General features: G+C 33.8%; 3 protein-coding genes across 3 annotated transcripts; 1 reads left to right on the forward strand and 2 right to left on the reverse strand.

The window, feature by feature from the left end:
• Positions 1–1,415: 1,415 nt before the first annotated feature.
• On the reverse strand, positions 1,416–5,227 carry LOC142555225 (dicarboxylate transporter 1, chloroplastic-like). The gene is made up of 3 exons (XM_075665981.1): positions 3,922–5,227; positions 2,330–2,551; positions 1,416–1,994 (listed from the first exon to the last, which is right to left on the reverse strand). Exons 1-3 carry the CDS (start codon positions 5,035–5,037, stop codon positions 1,632–1,634), a joined length of 1,701 nt encoding a protein of 566 aa, XP_075522096.1. The 5' UTR covers positions 5,038–5,227; the 3' UTR covers positions 1,416–1,631.
• A 5,946-nt stretch (positions 5,228–11,173) lies between these two features.
• On the forward strand, positions 11,174–14,098 carry LOC142555226 (aldehyde dehydrogenase family 3 member F1-like). The gene is made up of 10 exons (XM_075665982.1): positions 11,174–11,477; positions 11,552–11,620; positions 11,779–11,875; positions 12,141–12,347; positions 12,568–12,692; positions 12,815–12,919; positions 13,006–13,178; positions 13,280–13,370; positions 13,511–13,660; positions 13,745–14,098. The coding sequence occupies exons 1-10, from the start codon at positions 11,274–11,276 to the stop codon at positions 13,982–13,984; spliced, it is 1,461 nt and encodes a 486-aa protein (XP_075522097.1). The 5' UTR covers positions 11,174–11,273; the 3' UTR covers positions 13,985–14,098.
• A 1,373-nt stretch (positions 14,099–15,471) lies between these two features.
• Positions 15,472–19,752, reverse strand: LOC142555227 (E3 ubiquitin-protein ligase BIG BROTHER-like). The gene is made up of 9 exons (XM_075665983.1): positions 19,591–19,752; positions 19,002–19,092; positions 18,632–18,787; positions 17,877–18,114; positions 16,942–16,976; positions 16,784–16,828; positions 16,579–16,706; positions 15,866–15,974; positions 15,472–15,791 (listed from the first exon to the last, which is right to left on the reverse strand). The coding sequence occupies exons 3-9, from the start codon at positions 18,770–18,772 to the stop codon at positions 15,741–15,743; spliced, it is 747 nt and encodes a 248-aa protein (XP_075522098.1). The 5' UTR covers positions 18,773–18,787; positions 19,002–19,092; positions 19,591–19,752; the 3' UTR covers positions 15,472–15,740.
• Between the last annotated feature and the right edge of the window lie 477 nt (positions 19,753–20,229).

A 20,229-nucleotide genomic window follows, 5' to 3' on the forward strand; every position in this document is an offset into this window, starting at 1 on the left:
GATAGTTTGTAATCCGATCATTTAAGGATCAATTTGTGCTTATATCTCTTTGTGAAATACTTGTAATTGAGAGTAAGAAATTTTACTACTTATTTAATTAAAGTGTAAATTTACTAAGAGTTTTAGTTAAGCAGTAGTAAGTCCTACTGAATTGATTGATTTCAAGGTATTGTAGTTATCATAGTCTTTTAGTCCAATCCTTCTGCAAAGAAGAAGAGATGACGTAGGAGTGTTGAATTATCTAAACATCCAAAAACAAACTTGTGTCATTTACATTTCAGTCCGTTTATTTTTACTTTCCATTTGTTATCCCAATTGATTTTTACCTTAAGTCATTTTATGTTCAAACTTTTTCAGTTAATTTATTTATGTGCAGTGATAACCTGTTAGTTTACTGTTACCCAACTGACAAGAATTTCATTTCAGTGTTGCTAATCCAACCGAAATATTTTCAAAATTTGTTAGAGATTATTTGTTCATCTCTCCTCCTCTAAATCAATCTCTGATCCCAATAGTATTATTTTACAACAAAATAAATTAGGTTAAGCTTAAACTCATAGATTTATTTGAGAGATATTTAATTGAGGGAAGTATTTGAGTGAAGTTTCAATCACACTTGTTTCGGGTTCATTTGAAAACAACACAATCATAAGTGAAATTGTATTGCTTGTTATGAAGTGAATTTGAAATTCACAACAATTACTATTGAAATGATCAACTTTCTTGATATTAAGTGGATTTAAAATTCACTTCGGTTGCATTTTGAATTGGACGAAGTATTTGAAAGAAATATTTATAATACCTCTATATTAAGAAGAATTTAAATTCATCACAGCGATTCAAAAAATATCTAATTAGTTAGGATTTGAAATGAATTGTCTAGCGAATTTGCCCAAACTAACCTCAGTCACTATGGATTTGAAATTTTTAGCTCTCAATCTTTTAATCGAAATGTAATTGAAAATTTTGTTCATTTAAACAAGTCGATAAATTTGAAACCAATATATTTAAAATTCAGATTTGGAATTTTTAGCTCCAAATCTTTTAATCCAAATTTAATTGAAAATTTTGTTCATTTAAACAAGTCGATGAATTTGAAACCAATATATATAAAATTCATATATCAAATCTATCCATCCAAATACAACCGTATATAAACTAATTCTTTCATATATATATATTTTGGTAATGTTTTCCAATGTTTTTTGTTTTTGTTTTAAAAAAAAAAAAATAGATTTACTCTATATTATCCGGGAATAAAATGGAGAAATAAGTGACTGCCTATGGGCTATGGGGCATCTCTATAAACCGTACCCCTACCAGGGCTCCGAATTATTCTTGTAATTGTGCCCTTATCACACTTGACATGGATAGATGGATACATTAAGTGATTGCTATGTATTTCAAGTCTCTACTAAAAATATAAATGTACTTAATTTAATTTGTAATTTGACTTCGTTCCATTACAAGAAATCTCACCTTACACATTAATCTCGCCTAAACTTCTGAAATCTTTGGTTCAAAAATGATGAAGTTCGAAAGGTGAATGCCCACGACGGCAACCAAAACAGTAACCGATCGAAACAGACCAAAAATATTGTACGAGGGAGAGTTAATCTAAGAAGCTGGTTCTACCACAAGCCGATGGCTTTCCACCAAGCTCCGCCCAGCCCGAGCCATATAACGAGATTGACCACGGAGATCAAGAATCCGTAGCCCCACCATTTCGCGAGTGGCACATAGCCAGCTCCATAGAAGATGGGTGCTGATCCAATCCCGTAATGAGTAATGCCACCCATAAGATTCGAGAGGAAGGACAGGACAATGGCACCAAGATATGGCGGAGTACCCAATGCACTTGCTACGGATAGAAATGCCGTAAACATGGCCCCGATGTGTGCAGCCCCACTTGCAAAGAAATAGTGAGAATAGAAGTACAGGAGAACGAGAACACCGAAAGATAGTTGCCACGAAAGGCCCAATCCGCCAACAAACTGTAAATGAAGGGTAAAAAATAGAGAAGATACATCTTAGAAACAAACGAGTTATATAGAGTAGAGGGCGAGAAGAAAATTAAATCTTAAACTAGGAGATGCATTAGGCTACTCATAGATAAAGATGAAAACATAGATGTAAACCCGAACATCAGTTGCACCAAAAACATGGCTTGTGTTAACAGTAATAAAAATTATAAAACTCAAATATTTTAAGCTGCGCAAAAGCTCGATACTACACTTTAAAACTGTGTTATACAGGATGCCAAGGGGAATGGAAGGGGGAATTGTTGATCCCCATCTCTAATGTAAGATGTAGTGAAAAGTGAACAAACCTTAACTACAGTTTGGCTGAACCAAGAAATGAGTCCATATTCGTTTAGATATCCAGCCATTGCTATCAGTGCTGCAAACCATGTAAGGGTGTCCCAAGCAACTGATTCAGCCAGGCATTCTTTCCATGTGACGACTCCGGTTATGAGGAGGACGGATAGTCCAAGAATTGCTGCAGTAACAGCATCGACATTCAGCTTGCTTCCAAAGACCCATAGCCCTACCTGATATGCGGGGAAAATTTTTTTACGAAGTCATCGTTTTGAATAAAATCAGGCAAATGAAAGTCATGGTAATGTCTAGAAATTTATTTATCGAAAAATGCTATCAAGATATTCTTTTGTCTACATTATATTATCCGCTGAAAAACGTGAAGGTGTCATCAAAGTTCTGAATCTGTTATGGGATGTGGTTTCGGAGGGAACCACATCCTGTTTCATAAAATTTTTGAGGCAATGTTGCTAATACAGACTCGGGTACAGTTGTGAACAGATTAAGGCAAGGGTAAGAATTAAGATAGCCATGAAATTGAAGTGAATTGATGGATCAAGAAATAAGTAAATCAGATAACGAAATATCTCAAGTAGCAAAAAGCGAAATGACTTGTAAAATTAGAAGTAAGTTTTAAATTTGCCGAATGACAATAATTATTAAACAATTTTGAAAAACAAGTACTGACCTTCACGTTTCTCCAATTTTTTACTATTCTTTCATAGGCAGACATGGGTTCGAGCCATTTAAATGCAACCATATCATTTATTTTAATAAAGTCAACCACAAAGGCATCATGACAATGTCTACTTCAAAATTACAGGTGAAGTTCATTGAATTGAAAGAGTAAATATCAATAATTTTGTTGAAAATATCAGGATAGGAGCACACAAGTAAAGAAATGAAATATCAAACTTAACAGTGCCCCCCCCCAGCCATGGATAAAAGATAACCAATTCAAACAAGGGCCACATTTTGGACACTGCGAACAGAAAACAGCTTTGCATAAACTAGAATTACTCAGAAAAATTATCAAATAAATTTTATGGCATCTAAATATGGGATCACAGAGGAATGGGAAGTTTGAGAGAAACCATGTTATATACATGCTCATCTACTGAATGATTAATGATTAGCAGCTCTTTCTTTCCCTTCCAACACATTTAAACAAACGTCTAGATTGCAGTTATACACATGTGTGTTTGTGTGTGCGTGTGTGTGCGCGCGAGTGTGCGTGGTGAAGTTTTATTTCAGTTTTACATCGAAAAGTGAAACTTAACATATTTACTTTCCATCGTGTAATAAAATCTAATGTTGAGAATAGATAACAGGTGTAATGGTGAAAGCATATAAAGCTTCTGACATTATCCAATCTAACATGAAATTAGCTGAAAATATGTTATTGACATCTTGGGAATTCGAAGAGCCAAAAGCTTTGTAACTCTTGAATGACCCAAAATAACACTCCCTAACAAATTACACATCCAATTAACAAAAGTTGTGAATAACTAACCATGTAAACATAGTATTAGCAGCATAAAGGACACAAAAAGTAATTAAATGAAAATTTTATAATCCAATTTAGATTCTTAAGTTGCAATACCGTGAGTAGCAATGTTCCAGTCATGATTATCTCATTCTTAGTCATAGGCCCCATCTTCTCCAACCTCTCCTTAGCAAGCTTCGGGGCGTCCGGGCTACTCTTCACCGTAGGTGGATAAATCAAATACAAAAGCAATGGCACCACAATCAACGAAACCAATCCGGGCACTATCGCGGCTTTAGCCCAATCCATCCAACCAATGGGCATATTAATAGTACTAGCTGTCAAGTTAGCAGCCAAAGGATTTGCAGCCATGGCTGTCAAAAACATAGATGACGAAATCACTGAAGTTTGGAAACATGTAAGCATTAGCCAAGATCCTAACCTGTTCTCAGTCCCATCACCAACATTACTACCACAAGCAACGCAAAGGGATTTCACCAAAGGCAAAAATATACCACCGGCTCGAGCAGAGACAGAGGGAATAGCCGGGGCTAAAAGGGCTTCACTAAAAACTAAACTATAACCTAATCCTAAAGAAGAACTCCCGAATAAAGACACGAATTGGTAAGCAATCCTGTTACCCAATCCAGTCTTGATAAACCCGCGTGCAAAAAAGAAAGCCAATGCAATCAGCCACGGAATGGGATCGCCGAAGGCTGAAAATGCAGCAGCAAAGGTAAGCGTTTTCGTCAGAACAGAAGCGCCGAGGCCCATTAAAGCTACGGCTCCCAAAGGCAATGGCTGCGTTATGATACCAACTATAGTGGCCAAAAAAATGGAAAGCAATTGCCACGCAATTCTCGAAACCCCAGAAGGCGGCGGAAGGAACCAGATAATAACACCCGTAGCTATGGAAGCTATGAGTGGTTTAATGGCAGCACCCTGCCACGGTTGGGGAGCTGGCACTGCCGGCACCGCGGAAGTGGAAGCGGACACAGTTGAAACAATCGGATCACGTCTGATTAGGAATCTGTGATTTTGCTTAGCGAACTGGACTTGATCTTCCTGTCGAGTAAAACCACTAAACGGGTTGTTCTTGGAAATGTCAGCGGTTTTGGCGACAATAGATTTAAATCTAGTGGAGGGATACACGGCTTTGGATGTTTGGGATTTAGGGGAGGAGAGGAGGCGAAAGCGAAGGCTTAAAGAGGTGGTAAGGGCCAAAGATGCCATCCTTTCACGGCGTTTAGCGGCGGCGTGGTGGTGGTGGAGGTTTGAATGTCTCGCCTCCCTGCGTGTTCGTGATCAATGATTCAATTCTACGTTGGGGATCGGGGTGGGGTGCAAATACGCGATGGGAAATGTTTTTAGAGTGAATCTCAACCGTCGGAATTGGATCTAACGGTGGGAAAGGGACCGAAATGCCCAGGTGGAAGTGGAAGTGGAAGTAGTTTGTCCTTGCAAAATCCGACTGAGATTTGCATTCTCCGCAAAAGAATTTGGACTGAGCAATTTGTCGGAAAATTATCACAATTAACAAGTTTTTTTTTTTTTTTAAGAACAGGTCTTTTGTGAGACGGTCGTCAACCTATCGATATTCAGAATAAAAAATAATATTTTTAGCATAAAAAGTAATATTTTTCATAGATGACCCAATATCGTTGGATCGTCTCACATAAGTTTTTGTCTTTTTTAAAAGCACGGGACTTTTCATTATTTTTTTAATTAAATTATTATAGATCGTGAAGAATCGAATATCTAATATAAGTTATTTTAATAAAATACAAAAATAATTAAGAGAAGAGTGTCAAAAAATTGTTATATATTCATAAAAAAAATATCATGATCACTTTTAAATGTTCAGAATTATGCGACCATCTTTAAAATTTTGATAAAATTAGGCCGAAACATTTTTTAAAAAAAAGACTAAAAACTAAACATTAATTTGTCGATCATTTTTGTTTCTAACTCCCCGATTTGACTTATATATTATAAATCAATCACTATTGATAACAATTGGGTATTATTAGATATTTTCAAGGTATTATTAGACTGTAATCAGATACCTTGATTTCACACTATAAATGAAAGATATTTAACCAAAATTTTGCACTATTTGATAATGATTTATCACCATTGAACATTATTGAGCATTATTAGATATTAAGTAATTACATTTTCCCCAAATTATGGGCTTAACGTTTCATAGTAAATTTTGCATTATCTGATTAAAAAATATGCGCAATAATTTTATAATTTCAATTGGGTTAGCAACACTGAAATTTCATTATTGTCGGTCTGATAACTAAGTAGAACTGAATAGTGCTTGCGTTTTAGTTTTATTAAAAGAGTTGAAGAATTATCGATTGGAAAGACAAACTTAAGAAACAAATTATTTATGGGGGATGTCCCTTCTCCAATACACAATATTACAAAATGTGATTTTTGAACCCTTTTATCCACATGTAGTGCAAATATATATTCATGCTTACCTTTACTTTTTTTGTGGCCAATTTATTATGGTTAGGAAATGTTATACAAATTTGATATGTTATTTGAATGAATGGGCTTAATCCATCTCTCTTGATTATTGCATCAGACCAGAGTACTGGCTGGTTTGCCGACTTTATCTGTCAAACAGGGTGTTTAAGCTGGTAATATATAAAATGTAAAACTTTTAGTTATGCAGGTATCGTTTGGTTCGTAACTAGGTAACCCAGCACCAACATTGGAGATTTCTTGTTAGTGAATAATGTTTTCCCAGAGTGCAATGCACCCTGTTGATTTTCTTTTTCTCCGCAACGTGTGTTGCGCACTGTTGATTTTATTTTCTGCAACGTGCATTGTACGTTGTTGATTTTATATTCTGTGGCATGTAGTGCGCTCTGTATATTGTCTTTTCCACGGCGTGCATTGCGCATTGTCAATATCCTACGACTTTCAACATATTTTAATGGTGCCGATTTACGCTCTGCAAAAAGACACTTTGCTGTAGTGCTAGTCATTTTGATTAAAAGATTGTTTAATGTTGAATATATATTATCACTGGTCTAGTCGGAGTATTTCTGCACTTGAAAACAATTTTCAGAAGTCTAGCTATCTCTAGTCGTTCAAGAAAAATAAACATTATCAACTATCAACTATTGAGACCAACATAAGTTTTAAAAGAAAATTTTAAAATATTTATTCATCTCCCACTAAACACATTTTTTATCCTAACAAGTGGTAAAACTAGTTCTGGAACTTTGTCTCTATTTCCCGGCTCAGTGATCGAAATGGATTTATTCATTATGTGTTACAAAGCGAAGACACTAATATAGAAATTATTCACAAGTCAAAGTCTAAATCGGATCTTAAGAAGATGAAAAAGCGCACCGATATTGTTGATTGTGCACTTAACGTAAAAAATTCCAATTTGCATATAGTCACGTATTTTGAACATATTTCTCTCATACGAGCTCGAAATTGAGCAAGTCGTGATTCTATGGAAGCTAAGACTAAAGGATACAACTTTTCTGTTAATCATTTTAGCTCAAAAATCGATTAATCAATATGTATAATTAAGAAAAATGACTAGTAAGCGGCATGGTAGGGTATGATGAGCCCCTATCAATAAGATATAAGTTCAATCTTTTCCCTATCTCTGTCATCCCAGTTTTGAGTCTATCACACAGAGTTTGTCCAATATGGTTATTTGGTTAGCGTGTCTTGCAGACTACTACAATGATATTTTGGGTTTAATCAGAATATATTAAAAATTACGACTGCGGCAACTAAGGTTTAGAAAACTGCAATTTCTTCAAAGTAGTCAAATTTTTTAGTTTCATTTTCATAAAGGATCATGATTTAGCGATATTCCAAAATATATACATCTTTTCTAAGAGTAAGTCTCTTGTGAGACGGTTTCACGAATATTTATCTGTGAAACGGGTCAATTCTACCGATATTTATAATAAAAAGTAATACTCTTAACATAAAAAATAATATTTTTTCATATATGACTCAAACAAGATATTTGTTTCACAAAATACGACCTGTGAGACGATCTCACGTAAACTTTTGCCAATTTCTAACAATAGAACATCTCCCACTTCGTTTCAGTTCGAAGTACATAAATATTATTCTTTTCAAATAACATATTTTACCAACATATTATTATCATATATTATTATCATTTGAAGAGTATTATCATTTTCGTCACATTTATTTACTATGTCACTTCCACTTACGATTCATTAATAAATTCTTGAAAAAATAAAAAGGAAGTCAATCCATATACATTTTTATCCAGGGCTTAATTTGAAGAATGATCTCGGTCAAAAAAAATTATAATATACATCGATTAATCCATTGAAAAAATATTATTTTTATCGTTCATGTATTTTTATTTATGTCTGTATAATCCTACTTACGTATAATATGCATCGACTAAAATTTCTACTGATTATCAAATATTTTTTCCGTATTTCATAATTTTTAGAAAAACAAATAAGTTTTTCTCATTAAAAAATATTGAAATTGAGTTTCATGATTGTGCTAACGTTCTCAGCAATTAAATTCTCAATTTCGGTAGGATCACCTAGTGTGGTGGTTGGGGAGTTGAAAGTGATTTGGATTAGATTTGAGTAAATAATCAATCAATAATGTGCCAAAAAATGTTGACTTGCATAATTTGAAAGCCACATAAAAAAATTATTGTTCAGCGTTAGATTGCACTTGTATCCATGAATTTCAAATCTATGAATTTTAAATATATTTTTGTTGTTTAGAAAAATAATACCTTAAATTTTCAAACGCACTTCTTACATGTTTATATAGGGTATAACAAGTTAATAAAGATGTATTTCAAGTTCATTCAATAGTGATGTCATTTGAAATTTATTCTACTTTTTATTACTAATGTATAAATAATTAGAGTAGGTCTCTCGTGAGACGGTCTCACGAATCTTTATCTGTGAGACGGTTCAACACTACTGATATTCACAACAAAAAGTAATACTCTTAAAATAAAAATTAATATCCCTACCGATATCCACAATAAAAAGTAATACTCTTAGCAGAAAAATTAATATTTTTTCATGGATGACCCAAATAAAAGATCTGTCTCACAAAATATGATCCATGAGACCGTTTCACAAAAGTTTTTGCCAAATAAGTAGGGTGTATATTTAAAATGTAATATATTGTTTTATCGTAAACAATAAAATCAATCGAAATCTATTGATTTCGAATCCATCTTCTCGAGTGCATCTTAAAGTTTGGATCATTTGGAAAAAAGAAAAAAAAATTACTTACAAAATTTATGATATTAATATAAAATTAATTTGATAAATACACTTTATTCAATACATATAATGACATAATTGATAAAGACTGGTCGACAATTATTGTTCTTAGCCCTCAAAATTAGAAAAGGATGACCCCATGCGAATTAAATGATAATTAATTAACGAAAATGGTCCATCAATAAAGCCAACTTCTTATCCTAAACCTATAGTTTTATATATAAATTGATCTACTACCAAACGAAAAAAATCTTTAAAACCCTAATTACCATTTAGTTGGAAGAATTTAATGTATTTGAATTTCGTTACATTTTTAAAATACTAGCTAACTCATTTTTTTTTAAATGATTATATTAAAGTTAACAATTATTTTTAATCATATGTTGTGTGACAAGTAAAACAAACCATGGTCATAGGAAACTAGGTTTTGGCCTAAAACAAAAAAAAATGGTTAAAAATTACTCATCGTTTTTCATAGACGAGTAGGTCTCTTGTGAGACGATCTCACAAATCTTTATCTATGAGACGGGATATTCAAAATAAAAAATAATATTCTTAGCATAAAAAGTAATATTTTCTTATGGATGATCCAAATAAGATATTCGTATCACAAAATACGATTAATAAGACTGTCTCATACAAATTTTTACCTACGTAGGCTACACTCAAACACGGAACAGATGATCTGTTTTTCTAGTTGTTAAGCAGAAACAACAAAAATATTTTTTACGGTAACGTTTAAAGAACAAAATACTTCAGAAACTTTTCAGACAAATGTACGAATTCAATGGTAAGACAAAAATGACGGTTGAATACATTGATACATTAAAAAAAAATCCAAGTATCTGAGTGTGATTGCGAGCACAAATATTTTCGATCAGCATCATTCGAAGTAGGGGTGATCAAATTTTTTTATTAATCGCCCGAACCGTTTGAACCGAATTGCACCGCACCTTTTTTTATAATAATTTTATAAAAACTGCGATTAAAAATATTAATCATAAACCGTACCGCATACGCGGTTCGGTTATTTTTTTGCCAAGAACCGCACCAAACCGCACCGCTTAATTATACCGCTTGTCATAATATTGGACCTAGAATTATAATAATTCGTAAACAAAATATTCAAATAAAAAAATCATCATTTATTATATTCCAACTCTCTTCAAAATTATTATTATTACAAATAAAACTCATCTTTTTTTAATTATTCTTCATATTAGTCTTTTATTAAAGTGTTTATTTCTTTTGCTACAATGTTTTATTTGAAATTTGAAAGTTAAAAAATATAAAATAGTGTAAATGTATTTTTGTTGTGAATGCATTGTGTTGTTGGATTATTAACTTATTTTTGAATCTTGATTATTATTTTATCTATTTTGATCTTTATATGCTTTGAACTATATTTTATATTTGAAGATAATATATTGTTGTTGTTTTCAAATAAATTAGAATATATGTTCTAATATTTTTCATTAAAAAACCGTAAACCGACCGCAACCGCTTAAAACCGCTCAAAACCGTAAGGCTAATTTTTCATGTAAAACCGAGATTAATTTTTCAAAATACTAACCGACGGCATATAGCAATTTGGTTTGAATTTTTTTTTAAAAAAAACCGCAAAACCGCACTCTGATCACCCCTAATTTGAAGATGCACAAAAGCTATCAATTCACCATGGATGTCTACTTTCTCAAGAAGAAAAACATCCACTTCAGTTCTTTTCTCTTATTCACATTTCTAGCATGATCATTATAATTTATTTATTTTTTAGAGAACATAACCATTATTCATAATTCAACTTTTTACCGTTTCCAAAACATCATTTAATAGAGACTGGGCTTGTAGCTCAATGGTCTCACCCCTGCCGGATTAGCCGGTTTTCCGGTTCGATCTCTCATCTCCGCGTGTGTCGTAATAAAAAAAAAAAAGAACATCATTTAATATAATTTTTTTTTAATCCAAATGCCTTATGCCACGATGCTACATCACTACTCTAACTGATGTGGTAACCAACGGTCCAATGCATTTGGGGTCGTGAAGTCTATATCTGAATATATGGAGTATGGACCTCATGACCTTAAATGTGTTTGAATCTTAGCATAAATACCAATGGCTTGAGTCTGTGTGTTCATGAAATAGCAATTTTCAGAAGTGTTATCCAACCAAATCCCAAAATTAGTAATGGAAGATCCCACTGAACTGGGTTTGGAATTGAAGATGAAAGAGTTGAGGGACACTTTCAAATCAGGGAGAACAAAGGAAGGATCATGGAGGAAATCACAGCTCAAAGCTTTGCTATCTTTTCTTGAAGAGAAAGAGGATACCATTTTGAATGCTCTTATGCAAGACCTTGGCAAACATCCAGTGGAAGCCTACAGAGATGAGGTACATACATATATACATACATACACATATACGTATATATAATTATTGTGTGAGTGTGTTGATGTCTTGTGCAGATAGGACCCTTGATCAAAACCGTGAATCATGCTTTGCAAAATTTGAAGAAATGGATGTCAAGAAAAAAGGTTTGATTTCTGTTCCCATCTCGGAAATCTGCTTGATTCAGTTAACATATGTATGGTAGCATTACGAATAAGTTTTATTCTTTGATAATACAAAATGGAGTGTAAATTACATTTATTATCTACTGTCTGATTGCAAATAAATTGTACTGAATTTACAGATTCAGTTGCCGGTCGTGGCTTTCCCTGCGAAGGCGGCATTAATCCCCGAGCCCCTCGGAGTCATCCTCATCATATCATGTTGGAACGTTCCTTTTGGTACATATTCAATCTTCTCCATAATTTTTGCAGTTTTCGATTATGTAGTGAAGGTGGACAAAACTGGTTTCAAAGTTTGAAACCAAATTGGAAAGAAAATCATGGTATGATAGATAACAACTTGCTTGATTTCACTTAGACGGACGAGAATTTCTTCTATAAAACTTGTTTTTTTTTAATGATTTTCTTAATAGATATAAGACATTTTGTCAACCTAAAAAAATTTCTCTAATTAGTAAATTCTTTTATTTTTGGGAAATTTTAGGAATATCGTTGGAAGCTCTGATAGGAGCAATTGCTGCGGGGAATGCAGCAGTCCTGAAGCCATCAGAACTTGCTCCATCTTCTTCTTCAGTTTTGGCTGATCTGATGCAAACTTATTTGGACTCTACTGCCATTAAAATCATTCAAGGTGGTCCATCTGTCGGTGAGAAGCTTTTGCAACTCAAATGGGACAAAATCTTTTTCACAGGTATATTTGTCTTTCATTATTTAATTAATTTGTCAAATTTCGATCGAGAAAATATATATATGACGAGGGATTTATCACGATTGGATCTCGAACATCAGACTTCGTCTCAAAAAATGTAAAAAAAATAGCGGGCTAAAACTGAAATTTTACATCACAAATCGACAAAATTCATATTCTTGTATTCACATGAATCTATGATTACATTTTTAAACTCCAAAAGGTAGTAAACGAGTTGGTCGAATTGTTATGACCGCTGCGGCCAACAATCTTACCCCTGTCGCTTTAGAGTTGGGTGGAAAATGCCCTGCAATTGTTGATTCTCTTTCAAGTTCTGGGGATAAAAAGGTAATTTCCCTATTTTTTTGTATTAGTTTACATATATGTTTATTTTAAATTTATTGTATTTTATGTAAATAAAAAATAAAAAATTAATGGGTTTCGTTTTTCTTGATATTATGCAATATTAGATGGCAGTGAAACGAATAGTTTCAGCAAAATTTGGGACTTGTGCTGCCCAAGCTTGTGTAGCCATTGATTATATCCTTGTGGAAAAGAAGTTTGCACCCATTTTGGTATAGTTAGCTAGCTAAAATTTCAAATTATATATTGTGACAAATATTTAGATTCTGATTCAAAATTTTGTTAATTATTCATTCAGATAGAAATGTTGAAGACTGAAATCTTGAGTTCTTTTGGAGAAAATATAAAAGAAACAAAATCCATGGCTAAAATAGTCAACAAGAACCATTTCTCACGGTTGCGAAATCTGTTGCACGAACGCGGTGTTGAAGATTCTATTGTTTACGGCGGTAAACTAGACGAAGATAATCTGTAAGTTCGATCCATTCATTGTTTTCTCATATGTAGGCATGAAAATTTTATCTAAGATTTTTGGCCAAATGATATTGAAACTTAGCTACTATTTTGTGCAGGCTGATTGAACCAACTCTTTTGGTTGATCCACCACTTAAAGCTGGAATCATGACTGAAGAAATCTTTGGTCCATTGCTTCCAATAATTACTGTGAGCTACACACACTCATATATATATATATATATATATATAGTTTAATTGAAATTTTATTTCTATAATTTTTCTTTTAAAAAAAATAAACACAAATTAAACGGGACTTCCCTGAACTTTCATTTATTTATTTTTCTCAGCTGGAAAAAATCGAAGATAGTATTGATTTCATAAACTCGAACCCGAAAGCACTCGCGATATATGGATTCACGACGGATAAAAAGCTGATGGAAAGGTTGTCGTCCGAGACATCTTCGGGGAGCATTGTTTTCAATGATGCAATTATTCAGGTAGTAAAAATTTTGGTATTTATTCGGATCCCGACATATTTAAATATTCTTGAAATTAAATTTAGTTACATTTTTCGAGTGCAGTATATAGCCGAAACTTCTCCGTTTGGAGGGGTTGGCGAATGTGGGTTCGGTAGCTACCACGGGAAATTCTCGTTCGACTTGTTCTCGCACGAGAAGACGATAGCTGATCGAGGTTATCTTATGGATTTTTGGTTCCGATATCCTCCATGGAATGAACGAAAGCTGTGGCTTTTCAAATCTGCCTACAGGTTTAATTATCTTGGAATTGTTCTCATCATGTTGGGGCTCAAAAAATCATAATCATAATAATTTGAGAGAGATTTGTTTGGTTGTTTTAAATTATGTATTGATTTGTGGTGTTGCAAACTTACAATGAGTTGGGGATATTTGCATTTTGCACAATGCTTGGTTTCATTATGTCAAAATCTATTTCTCTCTATCTAAACTGAATTTGAGTAATGACACCCACGCCTTTGGATTGCAAAATTAAAACTCGTTAGGCGGTAGTCGAATGCTAGACTAGCACCTAGCAGGTGCGCTGCTAGGCATAATAAAAAAAAAAAAAAAATAGGAGAATTTTAGAAATTTTAGTTACTGGATGAACCATTTTAGTTACTCAGCATATTTGTAATTCAACATGCTAGACCGTCACCGCAACGGTTATATCATGTACAAAATAGGTCTTTTATAAGATGGTCTAATTAATCTTTATCTGTGAGACGAATCAACTCTATCGATATTCACAATAAAAAATAATACTCTTAGCATAAAAAGTAATACTTTTTCATGGATGACTCAAAAAAGAGATCTGTTTCACAAAATACGACCCGTGAGACTGTCTCACGCAAGTTTTTGCAAATGTACAACCCCTCAGCCAAACTACCACCCTAAAGCCGCCTAGGCTGACCGACAAGCACATTTTTTGTGCGATCAGCCTGTGCCTAATGCCTGGGCACCCATCGCCTAGAGCGAAGTTTAGAACACAACAATTTATTAGTTTTTTTTTTTTTTTTTACTAATTTTAGAAGATTGATCGAACTTAATTTTGAGGGAGAGGTTTGATTTAGGGAAAAAAAAAGCACGATAATTTCTAAAAAAAAATCCGTGGCCATCAACCCATAACCACTACAAGTTTCCTCCACATTCATTGAAGCCTAAATATTGCAAATCTCCTCCACCACGTAATGCATCATAAGCCTCCAAAAAATCACTTATCTCCGTCACCAAAGCATCAATACGACAAATTTCATCCGCCACCATTGAAGCGTAGCTACTATAAATAGTCTCAACCACAAAAGCCCCATCACCATCCACCTTATTTCAAGATGCCACCACAATACCACATCCAACTCGTTGCTACAAGTTGATGTCACTTTTTTGTTATCCTCACTGAAACATCGTCGCCACCAGCATCTCGTGACACTAGAAGCATTCATAGGATTATTGTGACAAGCCCTCTATATCAATCCTTATACTCAGATAGATAATGCATCACTTGAGTTTCCAATGTTTAATACACAGTTTATTTGGTTTGAAGCAGCACAGATAGAGAGATTTGATAATCATTTCGTTTGAATGGGGAAAAATCATAGCAAATTGTCTCTTGTAAACTCCTAAGCCCATCAGAGTTTTAACATCGTGTTAAGTTGCACCTCGAACTATCGAGGTTGAAACGTTTATATACTACGCCAATGCATATTTTTTATGCAACTTTGAAGTACTGTTAGTTTCACTGCCGTTAGAGTCGACAAAAACATAGTCAGTTAAAGCAAAGAAGTACTCGAAGATTTCTCAAAAGAGGACAACATGTTGCAGTCGATAGATATACTCCAACAAATTGTATCAAGTCCCAGCACCATCGATCTTATATACCAAGAATTTTAATATTCGAAAAGCAACATAAATAGACAGAAAAATAAGGGTGAATAAGGATTAAAAAGAAGATCATAAAGTGGTAATAAGATACTATAGCCGAGCAAAATACACAAGAAGAAGAAGAAGAAGAAGAAGAAGAATACGAATAGAAGCGACCATCCAATGCATAGAAGAGCATACATTAGTGCTTCGGAACATCAACAATCACCTCCTTGTAACAAATGGGACAAGCCTGTTGTATAGTAGATTTATCAGTACTATTGTGGTTGGAGGAATTGGGAAAGAAATTGAAGCACGGTGGCTTACTTTGTTAATGCTAAGCCATCTGCTCCCACAACCAGTATGATAGAGATGTTTGCACGGAAGGATAATTCGCTTGTCGCCTCTTTTGTACTCCATTTGGCAAATTACGCACCTTTGTAACCAAATGAAACGAGTAAATACAGCTCAACAATATTAAATATACAAAATAAATTATATACTAGTGTTGAAAGGTGTCAATGTATTGATCAACAGATGCAAAAAGTATGCATTGAAGACAGGGAGGTTATTTCTACATGTTGAGAATTTTTTCTCCTTCAGTCTCGCTTATTGAAAACAGAATCAATTACACTGTATGGGGGTAGATAGTGACAATCCTATGGTTAGCTCTAAAAACATATCATTTTGGTCATCTACTCTGAGAAAAGTTGAACTTTGGCAAGACAAGCCAGATGATGGGAACCCTCTTTGACTAGAACTGTCGACTGTCAAAATCGGATGCAATTTTCCTATGTATCCAACTCGATGAAACGTGGACAGTATCAACACAAAAATCTATATTCCATGGAACAAAAATATTGCCATCAACTTTTTAGCATAAGCTATTCAAGCATTGGAGACGAATCAGATAAAAAAAATAGGAATGAATCTGGAAAAATTGGAATGACGATGAAACAGGGACAACAGAAAGGCTGTTAACAAATTTTTTCAACACAGACTTGGTGGAGATACTTGGGAGTAAGAGCCTACATTCTTACCTTTCACCTCGGAATTTCTTTCTTAAGAATAAGGTCCATTTGAACTTTGAAATTGGAAGCAACGCAATTTGATCCTGGGAAAGACCTTTACTTTGAGTTCCAACTGCTTCACCTAGCTCAAGTAACTCCTGTAAGGAGTGTTCAAATGCATAAATTTATGTTTCTAGGGCGTGCCGAATCAGTGTAATAAACAGTGTGTTCAAACCTCATAGGTCATATTATCAGGATCAATGTTGTCTTGCCAAACAACCTTCATTCATGCAAAGAGGCAAAAAGAATCATTTTCTGTATTCTTCTATCTCAAAATTTTTATAGAATGCAGATGACAGAAAAGCTTTGACCATGATAGGGAAATTCACCTACCTCATAATCACGAGCAGCCTGAGGATTCCGAAGACCTATAATTACAAAGAAAGAGTTTTCTTTAAAGGATGGTTGTCATTCATTGAAATGAGTGACTCAATTACGAAAAAAAGACAACATTAAAGTAAAACTCCACAATTAATAAATATTGCATTCATTGAAGCAGCTTGCATGCATAAAATGCAATTTTCTCAACAGAATGTACATTCATTGTGTAGTCGTCAATCCTCTCCTCACCCCATTTTTTACTTCACAAACAAGGGCACCAATTGTTTCTCTTTTTTCCGAAAAAATTTATACAAGTTAAACAACGTAGCATAAAATTGTAGGTGCATCTGACCAATGCCGGAACTTTCTGTAAAACAAGAGTCGTCGTGCAAAGAAAAGGAACCAAGCTGTGAACATATTTTCAAGGACTAATTGATTGCTTCCTTTAAAAAACTAACACCCATAAGGCATGTACAGATTACACCAAAAACTGTAACACTGATACGAAAACAAAAAATAACCGAAACCAACAGTTTCTGGAAATTGTGGTTTGATTCCAATCCAAAGCGGAAATTGCAGTTTGGAACACCCAATCCACGGTTTAAACTAAAACTTAAATAGATACTAAAGCTTTGGTTTAAGTTAAACCATATATAAACATGAATAGACAATGACTTGCTCTTTTTATGTTATTATATTATATGAAATGAATAATTTTAAATTATCTCATCACTTAAAATTTTGGTGGGATAAAGTTAAAGAAAAAAATAGAATAAAAAATGGGCAAGGAAAAAAAAATCGCAATTTCAGTTAGGTTTACATGTATTTGCATTTCGGTTTGGGAAAGTTCAGAAACCGAACTGATGATTTTGAATTTTATGACACCTAAAAACCACCCACGCCTATAACCGGAATCAAGAAAAGAAAGGAAATAAACCAGAACTCACACTCTAAAGGACTAGCATGGGAACCGGTGCTCGAAATTCCAGCCTGGTGTGCATGCGAAATAGTAGCTTGATTGCCAGCCAGACCTGATGGGTTTTCCAAATGTCCGCCATATTCGTTAGTCCCTGAGACGTGGTTATTAACCACACAGCCGTGCCCATATTCATAATATGACAAACTTCCCGGTTCAGATGCAGCAAATTTGTATAGATTAGAATTGATTGCTGGGTAAGCATTCTCCTGCACACAATTCAGCCAATCACACATGTTCCTTCACGACATGCATGTTATTCATTGTTCGCTCAAATTATGAATTAAACTTATCTGATATCCTAGACCAACTCAATAGCAAGAGAAACAAAAGACACCTCGATTACATCGATTAGAAGGTATAAAGTTCAGCCATTCATTTCTTGACATAAAATCTCATCAAATTTAATGCTATTTAATCACATGAGCAACAGGAAATTGGTTAAAACACTCTCACTGACTCAGAGTAGCTCGATTTTAAGTAGAATGGATAGCTTCGGCTAACAGTTTTACATCAACTTTGGCTTTCACACAACCAAGCCATCTTGAACAAGCATCAAAACACTCAAGCACCTCCTACACAGCATGAGCTTAGAGTTTATTAATTATTATATCCTCGCAAGTTCTCCAAATATGCAACCACTATGAGCAACGAAGAAACTGTGTTTAAATCTTAATAAACACCATCCTATGAGAAAATAAGGATAAAATGTTTCTGGTACAATACCTGTACGTATGGAACATCGGCAAAAATGTAATTGACATGGTCATAAGTAAGACCTCCAAAAAAATCCACAAAGCTTCCAATTGAATTGTAAGGCATCGAATGGTCTTGGTAATAAACATCCATCTGAGTGTTCCAGCTCATTTTCAAAAAAAAGTTCTGATCATCCAAAAAGCAATGATCAAACATTTAAACCTTACAGAATCCAATTAAGGTTGTAATACTTAGCGCTAATAGCACAAGCTGGAAGAACCACGTGGGCCCATGTCTCAAAAAAAATACAAATTTCGTAATTAATTTAACCCAAATATATTAATTCATCCAACCAACCACATGATCCTAGTTTCTCCGGGCATAAACACATTTTTTTTACCTGTGATTGATTTGTTGAGTTCGAGCCCCGACAAATATTGTTCGAAATGCTGAAATAACTAGATTTCTGAAAATCAAGACTGCCGATTTACCTACAATGAACACATCAGATTTTATTATCTCTTCTTTCTTTTTTTGCACAGAATAAAATAATAGGAAATCATGGCAAACGACATTACGAGAACAAATATCTCACCAACGGAGAGAAACCAACCAAAAAAAACTTAAAAAAAAATTACTCAAGATAATCATCGCGAACAATTAAATTAATAGACCGAAAAGAAAAATATCCCATCCTTTTTACAAAAAATATAACAGCAGCCAGATGAATAATACGAATCAAAGTGAGCTCATTTCAAGATTTCTTCAACTCCCTCGAAAATGGAACGAATCACAACGAAACCCAACACAGGAGGAAACCCACAAATCAAAACCAATACCACGTCCAGGAAATTCACGTCAGAAAAGAAAAAAGAAACCCAGAAATCACAGGCTTCAAAACCAGACCAAAACTCCGATTTCATGTAAAATCAATGCTGCAATAGATACACAAATCGAACTTGGAAAAAGGAAAGGATTAAAGAACCGACATTCATGGCTTCCCGAATGAAAATCTTGGGCTGATCAAAGAGAGAGACACCCCTTTTCCTGCCTCATTATCTCTCCAGAGCGAGAAGTGTGTGAAGAGCGCATGAAAACGAGAGCAATGAGTTCACCCTTGTCTCTTTCCCATTATGCATTCAACAAAAATAATATACAGTTTGCACGAGGTACAATTAGCGAATTGTATAGTTATGGCGAAAGCGGAAAGTGTCTGGATTTAGCAAAATGAAATTTTACGGCCAAATCACTTATTTTTGGAATCCAATACATCAATTTTTTAAAAATTAAAATTAACATATAAATATATTATGTAATAATATAATATATTTTTATTTTATTACTATTTACAGCTCAATTGTATATGTCTATTTCTTTTTCACACAAATTAAAAAATTTATTGAAATTTTTAATTATACAAATTTTTTAATTTTACTGGCAAAAACTCGTGTGAGACTATCTCACGGACATATTCTGTGAGACAGATATCTTATTTGAGTTATCCATAAAAAGTATTTTGTGAGACGGATATCTTATTTGGGTTATCCATAAAAAAATATTATTTTTTATGCTAAAAGTACTAATTTTTATTGTGAATATCAATAGGGTTAACCCGTCTCACAGATAAA

The sequence above is a fragment of the Primulina tabacum genome, chromosome 9, assembly GCF_025594145.1.
Source record: "Primulina tabacum isolate GXHZ01 chromosome 9, ASM2559414v2, whole genome shotgun sequence".
Lineage (NCBI taxonomy): Eukaryota > Viridiplantae > Streptophyta > Magnoliopsida > Lamiales > Gesneriaceae > Primulina > Primulina tabacum.